The sequence below is a fragment of the Erpetoichthys calabaricus genome, chromosome 5 (genome assembly GCF_900747795.2).
Source record: "Erpetoichthys calabaricus chromosome 5, fErpCal1.3, whole genome shotgun sequence".
Classification (NCBI taxonomy): domain Eukaryota; kingdom Metazoa; phylum Chordata; class Cladistia; order Polypteriformes; family Polypteridae; genus Erpetoichthys; species Erpetoichthys calabaricus.
Window position 1 is genome coordinate 202,582,902 of NC_041398.2, and position 19,861 is coordinate 202,602,762.

Consider the following 19,861-nt stretch of genomic DNA (forward strand, 5'->3'; position numbering starts at 1 on the left):
GTCACATTCCTAGGCCAATGGATTTAAGCAGCAAAGAAGCACCTCTACAGTGCTTGTAAGTATGTTCTGTCTAGCTGCAAACCCTTTCCACACTTTGCACCAGAATAAATTTTGCTATGGTTTTGCCCATGGAAAAAGGCTTGAAGATGAAATATGTCAAAATGTGTGGTAATGGCACATGTTTTGTTGGAATGTTTTTGCAAAGCAAAACTAAGTTTCACTGCAAGTTCAGTTTTATGCAGATCATTTTGCTGATCACTAGATTAAGTTATAGTAAATACAGGGGGGACCATATGAATATAAACAAAAATGACCACCATTATGAACAATGCTGCACATCGTCTCTCTGACATTACTTTTAGCCCACAAAATATTCAGCAGAAGCATGTCAAGAATTGTTTCTGGGGATCCTTTATATCAATAGCTATATAACTATACTAACTGAGACTGTCAGAAGTTTTCTGTCTTTTTAGTCATTCTGGTGTATATTTGAGAGGGGTTTGTTGTATATCCTAATGTATTTATTTATTGAGCTTTTGTGTAAAAAAAAAAAAAAAAAAAACGCGGCTTATTCTCCCAAATAGAACTTATTTGTCTTATCTATGAAGAAATCAGTTTTTTTATCTTTAATTTAACTGATGGAAAATAATAGTCATAATTGACTAAACTTTATTTTTGGTTTGCTTGGAACATAAACACATTGCCTTTGTTAAAATGGAAAATAATTGTGAAACAAACACATTATGAATTGTGTAGTAGTTAGAAAATATAAGAATATTACAGAAAGTTTTAATATTATTTTGTAGATTTTGATTAACTTCCATTTGCTTGCTGTTTTCTCACTCATGCATGTCAAAGCTGTAAGCAATTTTTATATAAACTTTTACATTAGCATAATATATATTTTATTGTTAAAATATAATTTTTCTATGGTGATTTTGTAATGATTTTGATTCATTGCATGCATTTTTTTCTTATCTATAATATGGCTAGTGGGTCTTTGTTCAAAACAGTTATATGAAGGTTGTATTATTTTAGGTACTTAGCTAACAGCAGGTTTCATATACATACTGTATAATAAAGTTATATTAGAGGCAGCTGGCTAAACATAAAATGAACAAGCAATATTTGCAAAATAAGGTAATGGAGTGGGGAGGGATATTAAAACAGGAAGATAATGCCTGCAGGGGACAAATAAAAATAATAAATTGTTTTATGGCAAACATATGCAATTACTTTACCAGCAGGTGTAGTTTGTATGCTATTGTAGTTAATGTGTAGTTTTTAGGAAAGGCTTGCTGTACACTGTTTTGAATGAATGTAAGTGGCATTTCATTTACTTGTAGCTAAATAAGATCTGTGACTTTTTAAATATTTGTAAAGAAAGGACACATAACTTTGTTTTTGTAGCTGGTGGACGAAGAGTTGGAGTGCTGATATCAAAAGGTGGAACTCAGATTATTTTACAGCTGTTACTTAGTGCTAGTAAAGAATCTCCACCTAGTGAGGAGCTCATGGTTCAGCTTCATTCAATTCTAGCAAAGACTGGACCAAAAGGTAATGTATACTTAGCATTATAGCTCTGAATTTAATTTATTTTCTTTATTATTTGATTTGATTGTTTTGAATAACCACAGTAAGAGCAAAGCAGTATATGTGAACAAAACTCTTTATCACCTAAGCATTAGTTTTCTATACTGAAAAAGATGATATTCCCTACCCTACTTCTTTACACAACACATAGTTTATTATTATAAAATATACTTGGGGAAAGCTTTGCTGTATTTATTTTTATTATGATCAGCAGTTAGAAAATCAGCTATCAAAAGTTAAGGTTTAAGTTTGAATGGTGTAATATTTACAGAGCTCTTTTGCTATTGCAAAATCTGCAAAATCTATTTCTCTGCAAGGCAGATAATGTCTGTATTTATTGAACCGTGAATATTAATGATTGTTTATTCTCCAGTACTGGTTAAACACAGGTTTTTTTGCACAGTCTGCTATGAGTACATTTTTAATTTTAAAATGAAATGATTTTACTGTTTTTCTTGATTTGTGTGCAAGAAAGGGTATTTTTGTGTGTTTAATATTATTTTTATATTATAAACTGGTTTCATAACAGTTTGTTTAAACTTTTTTTGAAGACAATTTTTTTGTTAACAAGACAATACAATAAAATTTTCTGAATTATATTTGATTTGGACCACCAAAATAAAAAGTAAGTGTTTAATCATGTAATAAAACATACTGACACCACATCCAGAACTTCATCTCCTCAGCTTAAACTGAAGATTAAGCATTTTTGAGAATTTTGCATTTGCTAGTAAAACTATGACATGTTGACTAAGATGTTCAGTACCAGCAATGGCTAATGTAAGATTTAGCAGTGTAAAATGAATACAGAGGTAAGTGTTAAAGACTCTCTCCCCTGCCCTTCAGCATTACGTAGTATTTAAGTCATATAGTTAAAGTCATTTCTTTCTTTTTTTCTTTTTTTTTTTTTTAAGACAAAAAATTTGCTATCAAAGCAAGAATTAGTGGAGCCCTAAATATAACTTTAAATTTGGTGAAACAAAATCTTCAGAACTCAAAGCTAATTTTACCATGTCTTCAGGTTCTTCGTGTATATTCTGGAAACTGTAAGTATCTTTATTTTATAGTTTATACTTAATGACTTAATTGTTAAATCTACTTTGATGTTTGGACTTACCATTTAGAATTTCTTTTTAATTCATTCATTCATTCATTAGTTCGTTTATTTATTTGTATTTACAGTAATCCCTCCTCGATCACGGGGGTTGCGTTCCAGAACCCCCCGCAAAAGGTTAAAATCCGCGAAGTAGAAACCATATGTTTATATGGTTATTTTTATATTGTCATGCTTGGGTCACAGATTTGCACAGAAACACAGGAGGTTGTAGAGAGACAGGAACTTTATTGAAACACTGCAAACAAACATTTGTCTCTTTTTCAAAAGTTTAAACTGTGCTCCATGACAAGACAGAGATGACAGTTCCATCTCACAATTAAAAGAATGCAAACATATCTTCCTCTTCAAAGGAGTGCGCGTCAGGAGCACAGAATGTCAGAGAGAGAGAGAGAAAAAAGCAAACAATCAGAAATCAATAGGGCTATTTGGGCTTTTAAGTATGCAAAGCACCGCCGGACAAAGCAGCTGTTAGGAAGGGAGCAATGTGAAGGTAGTCTTTCAGCATTTTTTAGAGGAGCGTCCGTATCGTCTAGTGGTGTGAACAGCCCCCCTGCTCACACCCCCTCCGTCAGGAGCAGAGAATGTCAGAGAGAGTGAGAGAGACAGAGAAAAACAATTAAAAATCAATACGTGCCGTTCGAGCTTTTAAGTATGTGAATCACCGTGCGGGAAGCATGTCGCTTGACAAACCAGCTGCAAGAAAGGGAGCAACGCGAAGATAATCTTTCAGCATTTTTAGATGAGCATCCGTATCGTCTAGGGGTGCGAACAGCCCCCCTGCTCACACCCCCTCCGTCAGGAGCAGAGAATGTCAGAGTGAGAGAGAGAGAGAAAGGCAAACAATCAAAAATCAATATGTGCTGTTTGATCTTTTAAGTATGTGAAGCACCATGCAGGAAGCATATCGTTTGACAAAGCAGCCACATTTAAGCCCAGCAAGGAACAGAGCAATGTGAAGGTAATCTTTCAGCGTTTTTTGAGGAGCGGCCGTATCTTCTAGGGGTGCGAACAGCCCCCGTGCTCACAATATATTTGAGGAGTTTTATTTAATAGGTAATACGCGCTCTGGTTGGGTAGCTTCTTAGCCATCTGCCAATAGCATCCCTTGTATGAAATCAACTGGGCAAACCAACTGAGGAAGCATGTACCAGAAATTAAAAGACCCATTGTCCGCAGAAATCCGGAAACCAGCAAAAAATCTGCGATATATATTTAAATATGCTTACATATAAAATCTGCGATAGAGTGAAGCCGCGAAAGTCGAAGCGCGATATAGCGAGGGATTACTGTATTTATGTTTTGGTCAATGCGTAGTAGAGATGTTTCAGAAGGAATCTTTGCACATATACTTTGTTTAAATTATCATGGCATTTTAAAACGTGGAGAAAGATGGGGTAAAAATAAAAAAAATTTAATATGGGAAATAATTTTTCAAGTGATAACATCTTTGTCCCAAATTAAAACTTTCTTAAATTTTGAAATACAGTACTTTTTCTCCACCAATGTCTGTTTCATCAAATACTAAGATGACATCTAAATTTGTACACAAACTATTTTGTAAAGGTCATTCTTTTCCTTGCATGTACTGTAGCTCAACTTTCAAGCTTTTCTATTATGAAAAAAACCTCAAGACAAGCTGGGACAGAAAATACATTGAGTATGAAATTTGAAAATAATTAGTTTAAAATCTTTATATTTAATTGCAAGTAAGTTTTCCAGGACTGCATTTAATAAAGAATATCAAGAACACAATTTGAAATGATTTTGTCATGAAAATAATTATTTCCATGTAACTCTTTTTTTTTTTTCTTTTTTGTTTTAATTTAATTATAGCTGTAAATGCTGTATCATTAGGCAAGAATGGAGCTGTGGAGCTTATGTTTAAAATAATTGGACCTTTCAGCAAACGGAATACAAGCTTAATGAAGTATGTACATCTGTTTTAGAAGATTAAGAAAATATTTTATTCAAGAATATCTTAAGCATGAATCTAGAGGGCCATTTCTTATGTTAATTGGAAAAAGTATTATAATATACAAACTATATGCTTCCAGGGTAATATGTCTAAAATATTGTAATTTAAAAAAGGATGCTCCTTAAATGTTTACACCATATTTTTAACCAGAAGCAATGACCAGATTAGCTTACTATTACTTAAAACAGACAGGTTTGGTGGATTTGTTTCATCACATTGAAATTTCCAGAATATGCTGTATAAGCTGTTTTAACCAAAACAGACAAGATTAATGAAAGTTATTTTGTTATGGTAGAAATTCTCAGCCCTGGTATTAGAATACAGCAATAAGAGCAGGCTTTTCTTGACATGCTGTTCTTAACTGGTTTTCTATTTCAGATACATATTCTGTTACTCCCAATTCTTTCAGAGCAGAGCTTTTCCAAGGGGTTAATTGGATTTCATTAAAACTTATTTCCTATGTTGCTTACTCTTATTTTGCTTTGTCTGTCTGTCTGTCCATCTATCTATCTAGCTATACTCTTTGTTCAATATTAATATTAGATTAGTATTATTACACTGTAAAATTTCAGTTTTGTCATTAAAATTAATGTCTCTATTTTCTTTTTTTATCATCCCTTTTTTATATGTCTTGCTCAAATATTTATGCTAAGATTTAGATATTTAATAACTCATTTGCAGGTACAGGTTCATTTTGAACTGGAAAACTGTGGTCTCGAGTTACAAATTGTAGCAAATTCCTAATTTTGCAGTAATTTATTTATGTGACACTTTCCATAGCAACTTGCAAATATCTGCATTGTGCATTTGTTTCCTTATCTGTCATGTTTTCTGATCTTTCTTCAGGAACACTGGCAAGTTTAATAGCCTTACTCCTGATAAATGCATTTTAACATATAGTGCAGGAGTTGTGGAAAGTAACAACATTTACTTTTGTTGCTTTGTTGGAGTAGATTATATAGGGAATTGTACTTTGTAAAGTATTTTTGAATGCAAACACTTTCTACTCTTTGTTTATTTAGTAACAGTTCTCTTTCGTTACAATTTTAGAGTGCGCTATTAAAATTGCTTGCTTTTGTTTTAACATGCAGAGTTTTCAATGAGCAATTAAAATGTAATTTCACACAAATATTTTTGGTGTTGTAGGTCATCATGATATTGGAATGCAATGTGTTTTGGTAAATGATGTAATGACCTTGCAGTTCCCTTTAGCTGTTTATGTAGGTGCCCACTAGGGGTTGCCTCAGAGCCTGAACACCAGACCCAACTCCCACAGACCTAGGCCCAGGTCAAAATAATTATTTTATTGTGTATAGTAATGCGAAAAAGAATGTACACCCTCTTTCAATCCCAAGGTTTTACTTATCAAGACATAATACAAAAAAATCATGGTCTTAAAATTAGATAAATACAACCTCAGATGAACAAGAACACACAACATATTACATCATGTCATTATTTGTTTAACAAAATCTAAGCCAAAAACCAAAAGCAGTGTATGAAAGCTTAGTGCACCCTTATAGCTTCCATGGGAATTGGCAGCCAGGTGTTACTAATCTAATGCACTTGATTAATTGATCATCAGCAAGCGTGATGACCTCTATAAAAGCAGAAGTTTTTCCAGTTTGCTGGTCTGGAGCATTTAGGTGTGTGTTATGACAATGTCAAGGACAGAATAGATCAGCAATGATCTTAAAGAAGCAATTGTTGCTGTCCATCAGTCCAGAAAAGGTTATAAGGCCATTTCCAAACATTTTGAAGCCCATTATTCTACAGTGAGAAAGATTATTAATAAGTGGAAAACATTCAAGAAAATTGTCACTCTTTTCAGGAGTGGACATCCCAGCAAATTCACCTCAAAGTCAGACCATACACATCTGAGACACTACAGTCCTCAGCATTTTAAATGTTCAAGTTCATGACCGTACAATTAGAAAAAGACTGAACAAGTATGGCTCGTTTGGAAGGGTTGCCAGGAGAAAGCCTCTTCTCTCTAAAAAGAACATTGCACCATGGCTTATTTTTGCAAAGTTGCATTTGAACAAACCACAAGACCTCTGGAACAATGTTCTTTGGACAGACAATACCAAAATGGAGATGTTTGACCAATATTCACAGTGCCACATTTGGCGAAAACCAAATACAGCATATCAGCACAAACTCCTCATACCAGCTGTCAAGTATGGTGGTGGAGGGGTGATGGTTTGAGCTTGTTTTGCAGCCACAGGACTTGGGCACCTTTCAGTCATGGAGTCGACCATGAACTCCTCTATATGCCAAAGCATTCTAGGGTCAAATGTAAGACTAAGCTTAGCCAAAATTGGGTCGTGCAACAGGACAATAATCCCAGGCACACCATCAAATCTACAACAGAATGGCTGAAAGGTGTTGCGATGACCCAGTCAAATGTCCAGACCTCAAACAGGTTGAAATGCTGTGGTGGGACCTCAACAGAGCTGTGCATAAACTAATGCACAGGTGTTTTAAACGGCGACCACGCCAAAGGAGCACAGCCACCTCTTAAACTAGAGGATGTATTATTCTGGATATAATGTCGCCCCCATGTTCATCTATTATAATTTTCAGCCCAATTGGGATAAGAACTGATAATTCTCACTGCGGGGTTGCACTTCTATTCATATTGTCTTTCCATTACAGGCTCCCAGCCGGGAAACTACTCACCCTCCATCCCAGTCAGGATGCCAGTCCATCCGTTATGACTTTCACACATTAGATGCTTTTGAATGACCCAGTGTATTGGCCAACAACTGTTAAAGACCCCACCTTAAATCTTGTTTGCCACGACCTTCTTTTCTGCATGTGGAGATTACCTGTACGATGCATGAGGTGGAGGAAAACTCTAGGAATAGCAGCAGCACAGCATTTAAAGTATAGACTTGACATCAAAGGTCAAACTTGGCAGAGCCTTTTAAGTCTCAATGACATAAAACAAAGCAGCTTCATTAGGCAGTGTAAACTCTACTTCCCAAAAACTATGGAGTTACATATTTACACAAACTCTTTCTCAAAATGAAGAAGGGGCCTGAGTTGCCTCGAAAGCTTGCATATTGTAATCTTTCTAGTTAGCCAATAAAAGGTGTCATTTTGCTTGGCTTTTCTCTACATTCATAATGGCTAACACGGTACAACACCCTAGTACTCAAAATTTACTAAAATACAAAGAAGTGGCTTTTTTAAACTAGTAGTTAGGGGTGGTGATATGGCCACATTAAACACTAAATAGAGATAAATGCAGGAAACACAAAGCTTTTTTAATTAAAATAACAGACAATAAACCCCATTAAACTACAAAAAATACAATCACTACTAGAAAGCCCTGTATAAACAACGTTTTGTGTTACAAATACAAATCATCCTGAGCACCTGGACAGAGAGGTAAATAAAGATAAGAATGTAAAAAATTTTTTCCCATGTATCTGTGCAGATGCTTGCAAAAAGAAGAAAGAAACACTAGCAAAGAGTAATAAATCTTGTGTTTTCCGATGAGGGAAGGGGGATGGAAATGACTCCTTTAAGGTTGCCAGGAAGATTGCTAAATTGCATGCACAATTAGCCATATGGTGCTGTGCTGCCAACAGGATCAGTATTATATATCCAGTGGCAGTACTCATAATACTGCAAGTTTTTTGTGTATACATTTTTTTAAACACACATGGGATGGAAATTTGGCTGTGTTTCTCAAACTTTGTGGCTTTGGGACCTGTTACCCTTTTAAGTTCACTGTTGACACACTAACATCAGTCAAAGAGCCCGGAGGTTTGAAATGACAGTGATTTCAAGAAACGAGTTTGGCTAGAGACAGAAAAAATATTGCACACTATTTTCAAGTGTTTCAGGAAATGGTTACAGCACATTTTAGTAGCTGAAGCTGAATTTGTTTTTGTTTTCCTCGTGTGCTTAGAACCCTGCGATGCTCGCATTGGCAACGTTCCTACAGTAGGCATGCATGGCTGGTACAGCCAGCTGCACAGTGAATTTCCAGGAAAATATTCTCTGGCAAATGCAGCATATATGCTGCTAATAACACTTTGATTGATTTTGCCATTGAATACTAGTAAGAAATGAGCACTGCATATCATAATTTGAATTCATTTTTACAATTACAACTTCGGTATTAGAAATTACTAGTGCAATGAACAAAAAACTAAAACTTTTTTTCTATGTTTTACTTAATGGGTCTGTAAATAAAAGAAAAATGTTAATTAAAGGTTTATTGATTTTTTTTTTATTTAAATTTTGAAGGTACTAAGCCTGTATACAGCATTAATTTTACTGATATGAAACAACAAGTGTCTGTGCTTCCAGCTGTTTTTTGAAGGCTGAAGGATTGGTGGCTCAGCTGCCAGTAATTTTAACTATATGATCTTTTTTTTTTTTTTAACTATGATAACGGGAGTTGCCCTTTAAAAGTAGATGCTCCCCTTCGATGTGTAATGCATAACCGAGTTGCACTTAGCCTATACAATAGTTCAATTCTCTTGCAAACCACTTCATTCTGATGCCAAACAGCAGCCAACAAACAGTATTTTATTTGTCTAAGGACTTATTTCAAGTGACAATTGGCCAAATGTAAAGGTCCTTTGCAGGTTAAGTACTGTACTTCAGTTCAGCAATAATCAATGACCCTTTCTGTTTGAGAAACTTTTCTGCTCCAGATGTGCACATATATTTGTTTTTCCTATTCAACACTTTCATATATTTGAGGAAGTACCTTGCAACAACATCAATCTGAGTTTTTGAAGTTTACTTCTGTATGCCATTATCTGTGCAGTTTCTACTTGCCTGATATCAATAAGATTAAACAGCCTTTTGCTTTTTGAATGTAAATACCACTTTGATTTCTTATGTCTCCTGCTGCAAAACATCATTTGTGTAACTGTAAGATTTTCGTTTCTCTCCACTGAAGTCTTTGTTGTCTCAAATGATGTTTATAATTGATAACTACAGGCTACATTATTAACTGATATTTAAGGATGATTCTGATTACTTGCTTAACGTCCATTTGCCAGAAGTATACTTAAGAATTAGTTTGAAATTGAATTGCCATCTGTTGTACACTGTTCCTATTTTAGTGTGTGCATGTTTTAAGTATGTTGTTAATATATCTTTATATAAATACATTCTATTATACTGTTATACATTATATTTCCAAAGCACAATATACATTGGAGGATATTGGAGGTAATTTCTTTGGAGAGTACTTTATACTTAAATCTTTTAGTACTCTTTCCATCTCTGTAGTGCAGGTTGTTAACATGATTAAAGGAATAGTATTTTTGCTTTTCTTTTCATATGTAGGGTAACTCTGGACACATTTGCAGCTTTACTAAAATCAAGTAAGTATTTTGTCATTTAGGTATTTTTAATCTTAAAATTATAGTTTGTGTAGTGTTTTTTATGTTCATTTATTGTAGTCTGTGTTCTTTTGTTTTTCTTGAATTTTACCATACCCCATAAATAATCCATTTGTAGTTTATGCTATAAGAGTTTGATAAAAATACATTATTTAAAATAAAGGCTTCAAATATTTTCAGAATCCTTGTGCTTTAATGTTTTGCTGTCTTGTTAGGAAAAACGTTTAAAGCAAATTACTAGTAGATGGTTATATTGATTTGTGTTACCAACATTTTGCTTCCAAAATAGAAACCTCTAACATTTTTTTTTTTTATGTTTATTTTTATTTATACATTTTTAGCTGTTTACTTAGTAGTTTCACCAGTTTGAGTTTCAGTTGTCATACTTAACTAGGGTGTGAATTTCTCAATCTGACTCCAGTTTATTGTTAGGGTAAAAGTAATCTTTAAATATTAAGTTATAAAATGATTATAATTTACTTTAATGTTTCAGTAAACTTAGACTTAATATTGTTTGCAAAGTTTTAGGTTAATGTACACTTAGAAGGAAATACAACAATGATTAATAATTGCCTTTTATATGTAACCTCAGTAGTTAAGCATTGTTTAACTAGTGTGTGCTTTATAATGAAACTCCAGGGGCTAAGTAGCTATCTTAGCATGTGGTACATGATAGTTCATATGCAGCCTCCAAGAATAAGAGCAATACCTCAGTGTGTATTTCAGAATAAAACCACAGAGGTTACACAGCTTAACTAAAATGTGTGTTACTTTTAAAACAGAGTCTAACTATAAACAGGACACTCCCCAATTGTGACTATTGAGACTGTAAACCTCAGAGGCTAAGTTTCCAGCATTTGCTCACAGAAAAGAAGTATTTTTCTTTTTCAGCATTAATACCCTCAAGTAGCAGAGTCATAGATCAAAAGTAGTTTATAGTGATTAACAATTTCAGATTTGCTAGTTAATGTTATTTCTGTTACTGTACATTATTATTACAGAAATACAGTAGTATTAGGTGAATAATGGCTAAGAACACAAATATGTGTTCTGGAAGATTTCCCTTGAATCTTCTAAATTACGCTTGGGTTCCACCCTTATTCTGTTTTGCAGCCTGAGGCAAGTTATCAGACCAGTTTTGGAGCATCAACTGAAAGCAAAGACAGTGATATAATTATGCAAACCTTTGCTGATCAGTAGTTTTCAGATGGAATGAGGCATGATTCTCTGACATGTGCAGTTGACAAAATAAACTCTACTTTGATGTCAGAAAAAACAGTTGTTGTCACTGTGAAAGACCCAACGGCTGAACTGAGCTTTCACTCATGTTTCCAGAAAGAGTTGGTTTCTTGAGATTTTTTTAGGGACACTCTTTAATACTGTAACTCAGGTTACCATGATGGTTTATCTTAAGCCAGTGACAGTTATCCTATTTAAAAATCTGTTCTGACACACCTTGTTGTGTAGACAGGGTTATTACTGAACCAATGCCTAGAATAGGCATCTGTTCTCAGGTCATTTTATGGTTGGTCATTTAATAAAACATGTTCTCTTGTCCATATTCACTCTAGTATCCTACATTCATATCTCTGTTTGCTGCTTTTTCATCTTTAACTAATGCATTTCAATTAGGACTAGATATAGAAAGATGCTACCGGGCTACATAGATTCTTGTATGAATAAAAATGATAAAATTAAGAAAACACAAACATTTCTGTAGATTTTTCATAATATTTCCATACATTATGTAGAGTTGTACCAGAGCAATGTTTTCTGTGCTTTAAACCAAGACTGGATACTGCTGTTTTTTTTTTTTTTTAAACCTTTCTTCTTTATCCTTATCATAGTTTCATTATGTCCTATGCATTCTTCACAATCCTTCTATTCTCATACCTATTCATATACTCATTCTCAAATACCTATGGTAACCTGCTAAACACACTGCATGCAGTACCATTTTTCAGAGATCAATTTAATTTGTAAGTCACAATCCATGGAAGAAACTAATTTTTCAACATTGGCTGTAGCTGACCCGTATTAATTATACTTGACAATGTTTTATTCTCTGCAGTTCAACAGCAAAAATGGTAAATGATATTTTCAATGCTCTCTTCATGTGGAGAAAAAGTGGGATCTAGGAAAATGACAAAAAAGTCTTTCATCTGTAATGGCCACTAAACATTTTAACAGTATAGTTTTTCCTTTTAATAATAAAAAATGCGCTTAGAAATATTGAACCCCCCAGTCTTCACCTAGATTTGGCCATTCCCATAGAAGATAAATGCCAGTTGATGGTGCCCACTCCAAAAAAAAATAATTAAGCAGTACATAAAATAATGAGTGTGACTTGTGACTTTCAGTTTCATGCTATTCCTGTTTGGAGAAGATTTGTGTCCAAGGCATGATTTCATGTTTCACACATGACTAAACTGCACAGTCATCCTTAGGCGAGTTTCAACTGTTGCCACAGACTTCCTTGCTTAAATCAGTGGCAATTAGTTTGTTTAAATCTTATTGGATAACAGTTTGAAAACATTCTGACAAATGTATTGGTCTGGTGGCCTCTCATGCACATTCTGACTATTCTACCAAGGATGCAGAATGGGGCTGGTTATTGCTTCTTAGAAGGAGTTTTGAATATCTGAACATTATCCAAATGAAATTACAGACTTTCGCAGCCTTACACAAAACCAAGGAAATCCTAGGAAAAATAGAGTTGCCCTTGTCCTTAGCTGTATGTTTCCTGTGTTTACTTTTTGCACTTAAATTGTGGATAAAAGTATATTTCCAGGTACCGGCTATCTTTGGCTATTTTAGTCTTTTTATTTCTGTTCTGATCTTATTTGGCTTAGATTATATGAGATTTGGTGTATGTCTCCTTTTTTACTTTAGTGTTCAAAATTCAGTTTAAGTAGCCTATGCGTAAAGATTTTATTTTTATTAACAATATAGCATAAAAATAATGTCAATGCATTAGTTTGCTTTCAAGTTTTCTTATATATAAAATTTTTACACAAGTATAAATATAAAACATTTGAGATCTAGCTTAAGAAAATAGCATTAATCTTTTTTTTTTGGTGTAGTTCATTGTTCATATAGTATACCTGGGTCATCAAATAAATTTGAGTCGGTGTCACCTTCTTACAGAGTAAATACCCTTTGGACTAGCAGACAGTTGCACACACATCTCAGACACTTTACGGTAATTCCATATCAAATCATTACACTTTTGGACCTCGTCATCACAGATTGTAACAAAACTTAGCATGCTGAGTTTGTCTTGTGAGTAACCCATTGAACTGAAATTGCACATGTCTTGGATCAGTATTAATGGAAATTTAAGTTAACAAAGTTTAAACTTATTGGGGGGGTGGGGTTATGAGTTTGACTGGCTGTATCTCCCTAAATGTAAGTATTCCCATATTATGAGTGATTATAGTATTTAAAAATTAAACAGCCAAAAAAAACAGTTTTTTAAATTTTTTTTTTTGCTGAAGCTAGCTTATAATGTCATGAACATCTCCAGATTTGTTTTTTGAATTGTTGCTGAGATATCATTACTTATCTGAGGTGTGCATTAAAACCACAATTCCTTACAATACTGTTGAATAGAGGTTAGTGATCAGTGAATGTTACAGGGTTATTAGGGTTCATGAAAAATAAGACTAAAGCCAGAACTATCAGTGAAAATGTAGTTTTAATTGAGATGAAAATAAAAATTCCAGTTAAAATGAATAAATAAGGCAATAATGCTTACGTAACAAAAAATAAAATTAATGATAAAATGAGAATAGTTTGTTTTTCTCTTCACTTTCTTGAGAAACACTGTCCTACTAAAAAGGCCTTGAATTAAGTAAATCAGAGAGAGATTATGCACTCTTTCATTGTATGTTTTCAGAAAATATAGCTCAAGCCTTTCCTTATAAACCTGAAAAACTAATGCAAAAACTAAACTGAAACTAGATTGGCTGTTAGACCACTAGAGTGAGGAAAGAAATTAAACTTGAATGGAATCAAAAACAAATCACATACAAGTTCTACTGTTTGAATGGTAAGGTAGGAATGTAATAACATAAACAATGGCTACACTCTCGATTTATACTCCATCAGAGCCTTTGATGCAACAGTTGTCTTTGCATGAAATTGTGTAAATATGTCCTGTTGCTGTCACAGGTTCAACTACTAAAAGCACATCCTGGTGATCCAAGACAAGTGTATCAGGACAGTATAGGACTGAGTATGACGGAAATGGTCCATGAGGATGTAAAAAATTGTCTCAACTCTCCAGTGCTGGGGAAAGTTTCTTCAACACATCCTAGCCACCAGTTATCATCATACATAGCCACAATATAACCTTTGATGTTTGCAAAGTTGACCGGTTTCCTGAATATGCACACCCTGTCAGTCCTGTTTTTGGTGTGTGCTGAAAAGGGTCTGACATCCACTTTGACAGTTGACAACAGATTAAAGCTATGAAGTTTCAGATACATGTAATTGTTTTTGCTGACTGGGAATCTCCTTGTCAGGTATTAAGCTTCAAATTGTTACATCTCTGTTGTGGCAAATTAGCAATGTGCCTGATACTAGAGTCGAAAATTCAAATAGCTGGCGTGGATTTGGAATCTGCCCATCAATGGGTCCTTATAGACTGCCTCATGCAGCAAGGCGTTTAACTGTCCCTCCAAATACATCACATGGGCCTTTTGCTGTGTAATGTTGCAAAGAAGTACCATTCTTCAGGCATACCAAAATCCACCTAATTGACGGCACAAGTTAATTCAATTTTTCAAGTTCTTATACTGAGCAGCGCAACCATCCAAAAAGTTGCTCATCTTTGGAAACCCATAGGTCTTATCAAGGAACTGAATAAGCAGCTTCTGAAAAAGTGAACAGCAACAATGTCATGTGTTGCAGTCTGAGATGGCAACAAAACTGACTTTCTCCAGTTTCTCTTCTCCTTGATGGTAGCAGACAAAAGGATGTATTGTTCCCTGACAATTGTTTCAGTGAAATGACTGAGTAAGATCCTGAACTACAAAACTGTAATTCTCTGCAAAATCTGACACAACTAAGAATGTTCCAGGTTGAAGAGGCTAATGAGTTTAATGGAAAAATTAAGTCATGACACAGAACTTTTGGGTGACTATCCAGGAATAACTCTAGGAATTCATCAGCTGACTGGCTCGCTGTCTCATTCATAGACTGATCAGTTGATGTCCATTGCTTACTGTATACACCACATTGTCAATCATTCTGTTTTCAATGTAGTCCTATAGTTTGCTAAGGATATTAGTAGTTCCTGGATACTTTGAGCAATTCTGGAGGAAACATCTGATGCTTGGAGGGTTGCATTTTATTGCTCCAAAGCAGTCACGATAGTGCATTCTCTGTGTTTGAAATGATTTCCAAATGTACTCCATCCAACATGTTTCATGTCTGATGACATTAATGAAGATTCTGTTCAATTTCAGTGTAGCATAATTGGAGCCTTAATTTATGCCATTACTTACACCTGTGCTTGCAATACTATTTCTTGTCAATATGGCTGCTATGAAAATGGCCCATTAGCGATATGAAACCATGTGATGCCACCTATAAGTAATGGTAGCTCGGCAACAACACAAAAACCAAAGACAAAATCTTCTGGAGATATTCATAGCATTATGAGCTAGTTTTAGTTAAAAAAAAAAAAAGTTGCAATTCAATTTTTAATATTATAATCACTCATAACATGGTAATTGTTTATTTTGGGCATAGTATAGTATTTACGCAAAAATATAGAGCTGGAAAAGAGCTTTAAAATGATATGAGAACCTTTTCTGTGCAATTTATATTTAGGGTGACAAAGCAAAGTCATAATTCCATCCTCAATAATTTCAAACTTTGTTAGCTTAAATCTCCCTTAATATTCATCCAAGACATGTGTAATTTCTGTTCCATGGATTACTCATATGACCAAATCAGCATGCCAAGTTTTGTTAAAATCTGTGATGATGAGGTCCAAAAGTGTGATGATTTGACATGGAATTTACCCCTTAACAGACGCACTGACATACTCCTTCATTCGCTCCTGGGCATTCTAATTCAGTCACCAACTCATTCACAAATCTGTCAGTCTGCACAAGGTAAGAGCTTATCATGCTCATGTTGCACTGAATTTATTCTGATATTGTAATCATTCCAAACAAGCAAGCTCAATCCTTTAAATTTGCATTTTATGCTTATGAAAATCCATAATGCTAGTTTATTGGAGAAGAGTCCTGCCCTTAAGCAGTTATATGACTTGGCTATAAATGAGATGTAAAAACAATAATACACATGCATAGAGGTTTGCTTTAGGATGTTTTCACACTTTGGATTTCACAATATAGTTAAAATAATTTCTGCAAAATAACATACATTTTGGAACTGTCAAAAAGCTGACTTGTATGAATGAGAAACAGGAAAATGTGCCTTTAAGGACCTGAAGTTTTTAACTAGATGTTTTATTTACCTAATCTGGTGAGATCCAATGTAAGATTGTTTAATATTTAGTTTGCTAATCTTGTGAAGCAATCATAAGTACACTTCATGCATTTCTGACATATAGGAGTGAATACTTTTTTTTTTATCATTTTTTTTTTACTGCAGCCAATGGAAGAAATATTTTTTGCTAGTCTATGACAGCTGTAGGACTTCATGTGTTAAAGTAAAGTTTCAATTACTCCAGAACACAAAATGACAAAAATTTGTTTTTGCTTGATGGTAATAAATATTCACCACAGAGTATTTCATTGTGCAAAATGATAACCTACAATAAATAATTATATTCTTCACCCGGAGTTTGCTGCAATATGATGGGTATTCATTCTATATAAAATATTTGAAGTAGTGCTAATGGTTAAGTTTGTCTTTAAATTGACTAAAAACTTTATTATTTGTGGCTATGGAGACTAGTAAATGTGGTTATTTTTCATTACTTGTTTTTCTCTCTACATCTCATTAATGCATGGAGGTAATAATTAATGTTAAAACAAGCCAAGTGAAGCACCATTTATAATAGTCTTGACACATCTTTGTGTTGGCTATGAATACTTGTAATGTGAAGGTCCCCACCTAGCCAACCTTTTTAATCTCTAGAAAAAAATGTTTTATTAAGTAATATATTCACTGCTTTAATTATATTTAATATTATTTTTAAACTAAGTTTTTCAGTGTTCTTTGTCTCAAGGAGGTGTTTACAGTCATTTCAAGTTTTCTGTTCCATTAGTATTCTCATTGATAGTAATCGATGGCTGTATCATAAGTGGCAGTGTGATTTAATTATTTTATCAGCTATTATCTTATTTTTATTAATATATTTGCATAGAAGTACATTGGCTTGATATATTTGCATAGAAGCACATTGGCTATATTAAGAGCTGGAAAGGATTATTCATACGTCTCTTGTTTTACATTTTAACATGCTGCTCCTTTAATTATTTGGGCAATAACTATGTAAAGACTACTATTCCTTTGAGTAGAAGGTAAAACTAGCTGTAAGCTATGTTAGAAATTTATGTACAGGCACTTTGCCATTAAACTAAAATATTTAGAGAGTCGTGTGAAGTTGAGTTTCCTGCTGTTCAATAAGTATACCTTAGGAAACGGCTTTCCTGTTATTTGAATTAGTTTTGTTTATTTGTGCCTCATTTGGATATGCCAAGTTGTCTGTTAAAGGTTTGAAAAATGTTCATTCAAGTGACCTACATATTTTCCACCACATTTGTTCTATTACAGAATCGAATGCCAGAAGAGCAGTTGACAGGGGCTACATACCCATGCTATTAGCTATTTATCAGGACTGGCATCGCCACGACATTCGACACAGACACATGCTTATTCGAAAAGGGATTCTAGGTTGCATCAAAAACATCACAAACGTCAAATTGGGCAGAAAAGCATTTCTTGATGCAGATGGCATGCGATTACTTTATAGCACATCTCAAGTAAGTTGTTTTGATCTAGACTTCTTGATGGAAAATATGCGTGTTTACTTCCTTGTTTGTTTTTATTCTGTTTACGCACAATGATCAAATTTAAATGTTTTGCTTGACTCATTACATTTAAGTTCTAGGGAATGTATATCATTATGCTAAATTCCAATGGTGCTTTAAATCTTAGGTTTTTTTCTGTGTTTAATTTTATAGTTTAGTGTGGCTTTCTTGGTCTTATACTGTATAGTTTTTACTTACCTTTATTTTTTGAATTGATGAGCATGAAAAGTAAATATATATCAAGACGTGGTGTTGAACTTTTACATTTTTTTAACAATTCTTGTAATCTGCACATAATTATACTTTTTTTTTTTTTTACTGGTAATCAGTTTATGATTTTAGTATTTATTAATAAAAGCTCTGAAGCTAGGCAAAACATTCAAGTTCTTTTATGAATAAAATGTGCATTTAAATTATTAAAAGCATTTTTTCTTAAATTATACTACACAAAAGAAACCTTGTTGAATTCCAGCTTTACTTATTAATAGATATTAAAGAACAGAATAAGTCCACTTAATAATAGTTACTTTTCATTCAACATTAAAAAAAGCCAATTAGTGAAGAGAAAAATAAAGCTTGAATAATGTAAAGCAGCAAATATGAATACATAATCACATCAACTTTAAAAGTACAATGTAAGCACCACCTTTTATATTTATGTCATTGGGAGAAACAGTCAAAAATACAAAAAGCAAAAAAAGTTAATGTCTCTTGCCATTTTTCCTGTTATCTGTACCTCATTTACTTTCTACTGTACAAGTAAGTGGAGTTCTTACACAAAGTCTTAAAACATTTAGCAGAAAAAAGTTTAGATTTATGTAAACAAAGTATCTACATTTTTATAAATGTCCTGCATAGCAAGCAAGATAGTGAAAAAGCTTATCCAACATTTTAGAAGGTTAGCATTTTGACAATATGTATCTGTTTTTTAGTATGCACTGTACATTGAGCACTTGTTGTATAGTTGAAACCAGGATAATTTTGTATGCATATACTATGTTAGTAGTTCTGCCTTTATTTCAAATTTATGCATGCTGTCTTTATTTCAGATTCATGCCTTGTATATTCATAAATATATGAACTCTTAATACTGTTGTGCACTGCTTTTGGTCATCGAAAAAACTGATATAATAAAGGGACCATGAAGAGTAGGACTCCAGTTGGTTTTGTAATGCTTTACTTAATTTCCTTAATTTTTTTCTACAATTTGCTGCCTCTAAAAATTAATTTTGACCAGTGAATTTGTCAAAATGAAAGCTGAGTGAAAGATTGGTAACTTCTGTGTGGAAGATGCACAACCACACTGATGGAAAAATTAGGCCAGTACTGATATCATGTGTATGTCATAATTTCTTGTACTGACAATTTCTTGTCCTGTATGTCCAAGATCAGCCTTTTTATTTCCAGTTCCGGTTCTTTGTACTGTTTGTTTGTCTAAATTCTTTTTTTTATTTTATTTTATTTTTTTTTGGATAGTGCACACATTAAAAAAATTATACAATTTCAACATTTAAAAAATTAAATTGTGTATATTTGCATAGTTTCACAGTGAAATAATTTCTAATTATAAGAGTTGAAAGTTACAAAAGGATAAAGTCCACATAGTTCTGTCTTTAAAAGGAACAGATAGTACTAAAATATCTCTTGAAGTCTTACAGTATTTGTATCACAAAAGCAACAGTAATAATAAATTTAGTCAGTCCCTTTTTACAGGTGCATCTCAATAAATTAGAATATTATCGGAAAGTTAATTTATTTCAGTAATTCAATTCAAAAAGTGAAACTC

General features: G+C 33.5%; 1 protein-coding gene across 7 annotated transcripts in view; it reads left to right on the top strand.

Annotated features, from left to right (window-relative positions):
* Positions 1-19,861, top strand: part of agtpbp1 (ATP/GTP binding carboxypeptidase 1) — a 239,983-nt gene that overhangs the window by 116,353 nt on the left and 103,769 nt on the right. For all 7 annotated transcript variants that reach the window (XM_051928607.1, XM_051928606.1, XM_051928605.1 and 4 more), the window contains 5 exons: positions 1,411-1,557; positions 2,508-2,639; positions 4,544-4,637; positions 10,005-10,042; positions 17,819-18,027. In XM_051928607.1, coding sequence (XP_051784567.1) covers positions 1,411-1,557; positions 2,508-2,639; positions 4,544-4,637; positions 10,005-10,042; positions 17,819-18,027 — 620 coding nt within the window. The remainder of the gene's footprint in view (positions 1-1,410; positions 1,558-2,507; positions 2,640-4,543; positions 4,638-10,004; positions 10,043-17,818; positions 18,028-19,861) is intronic.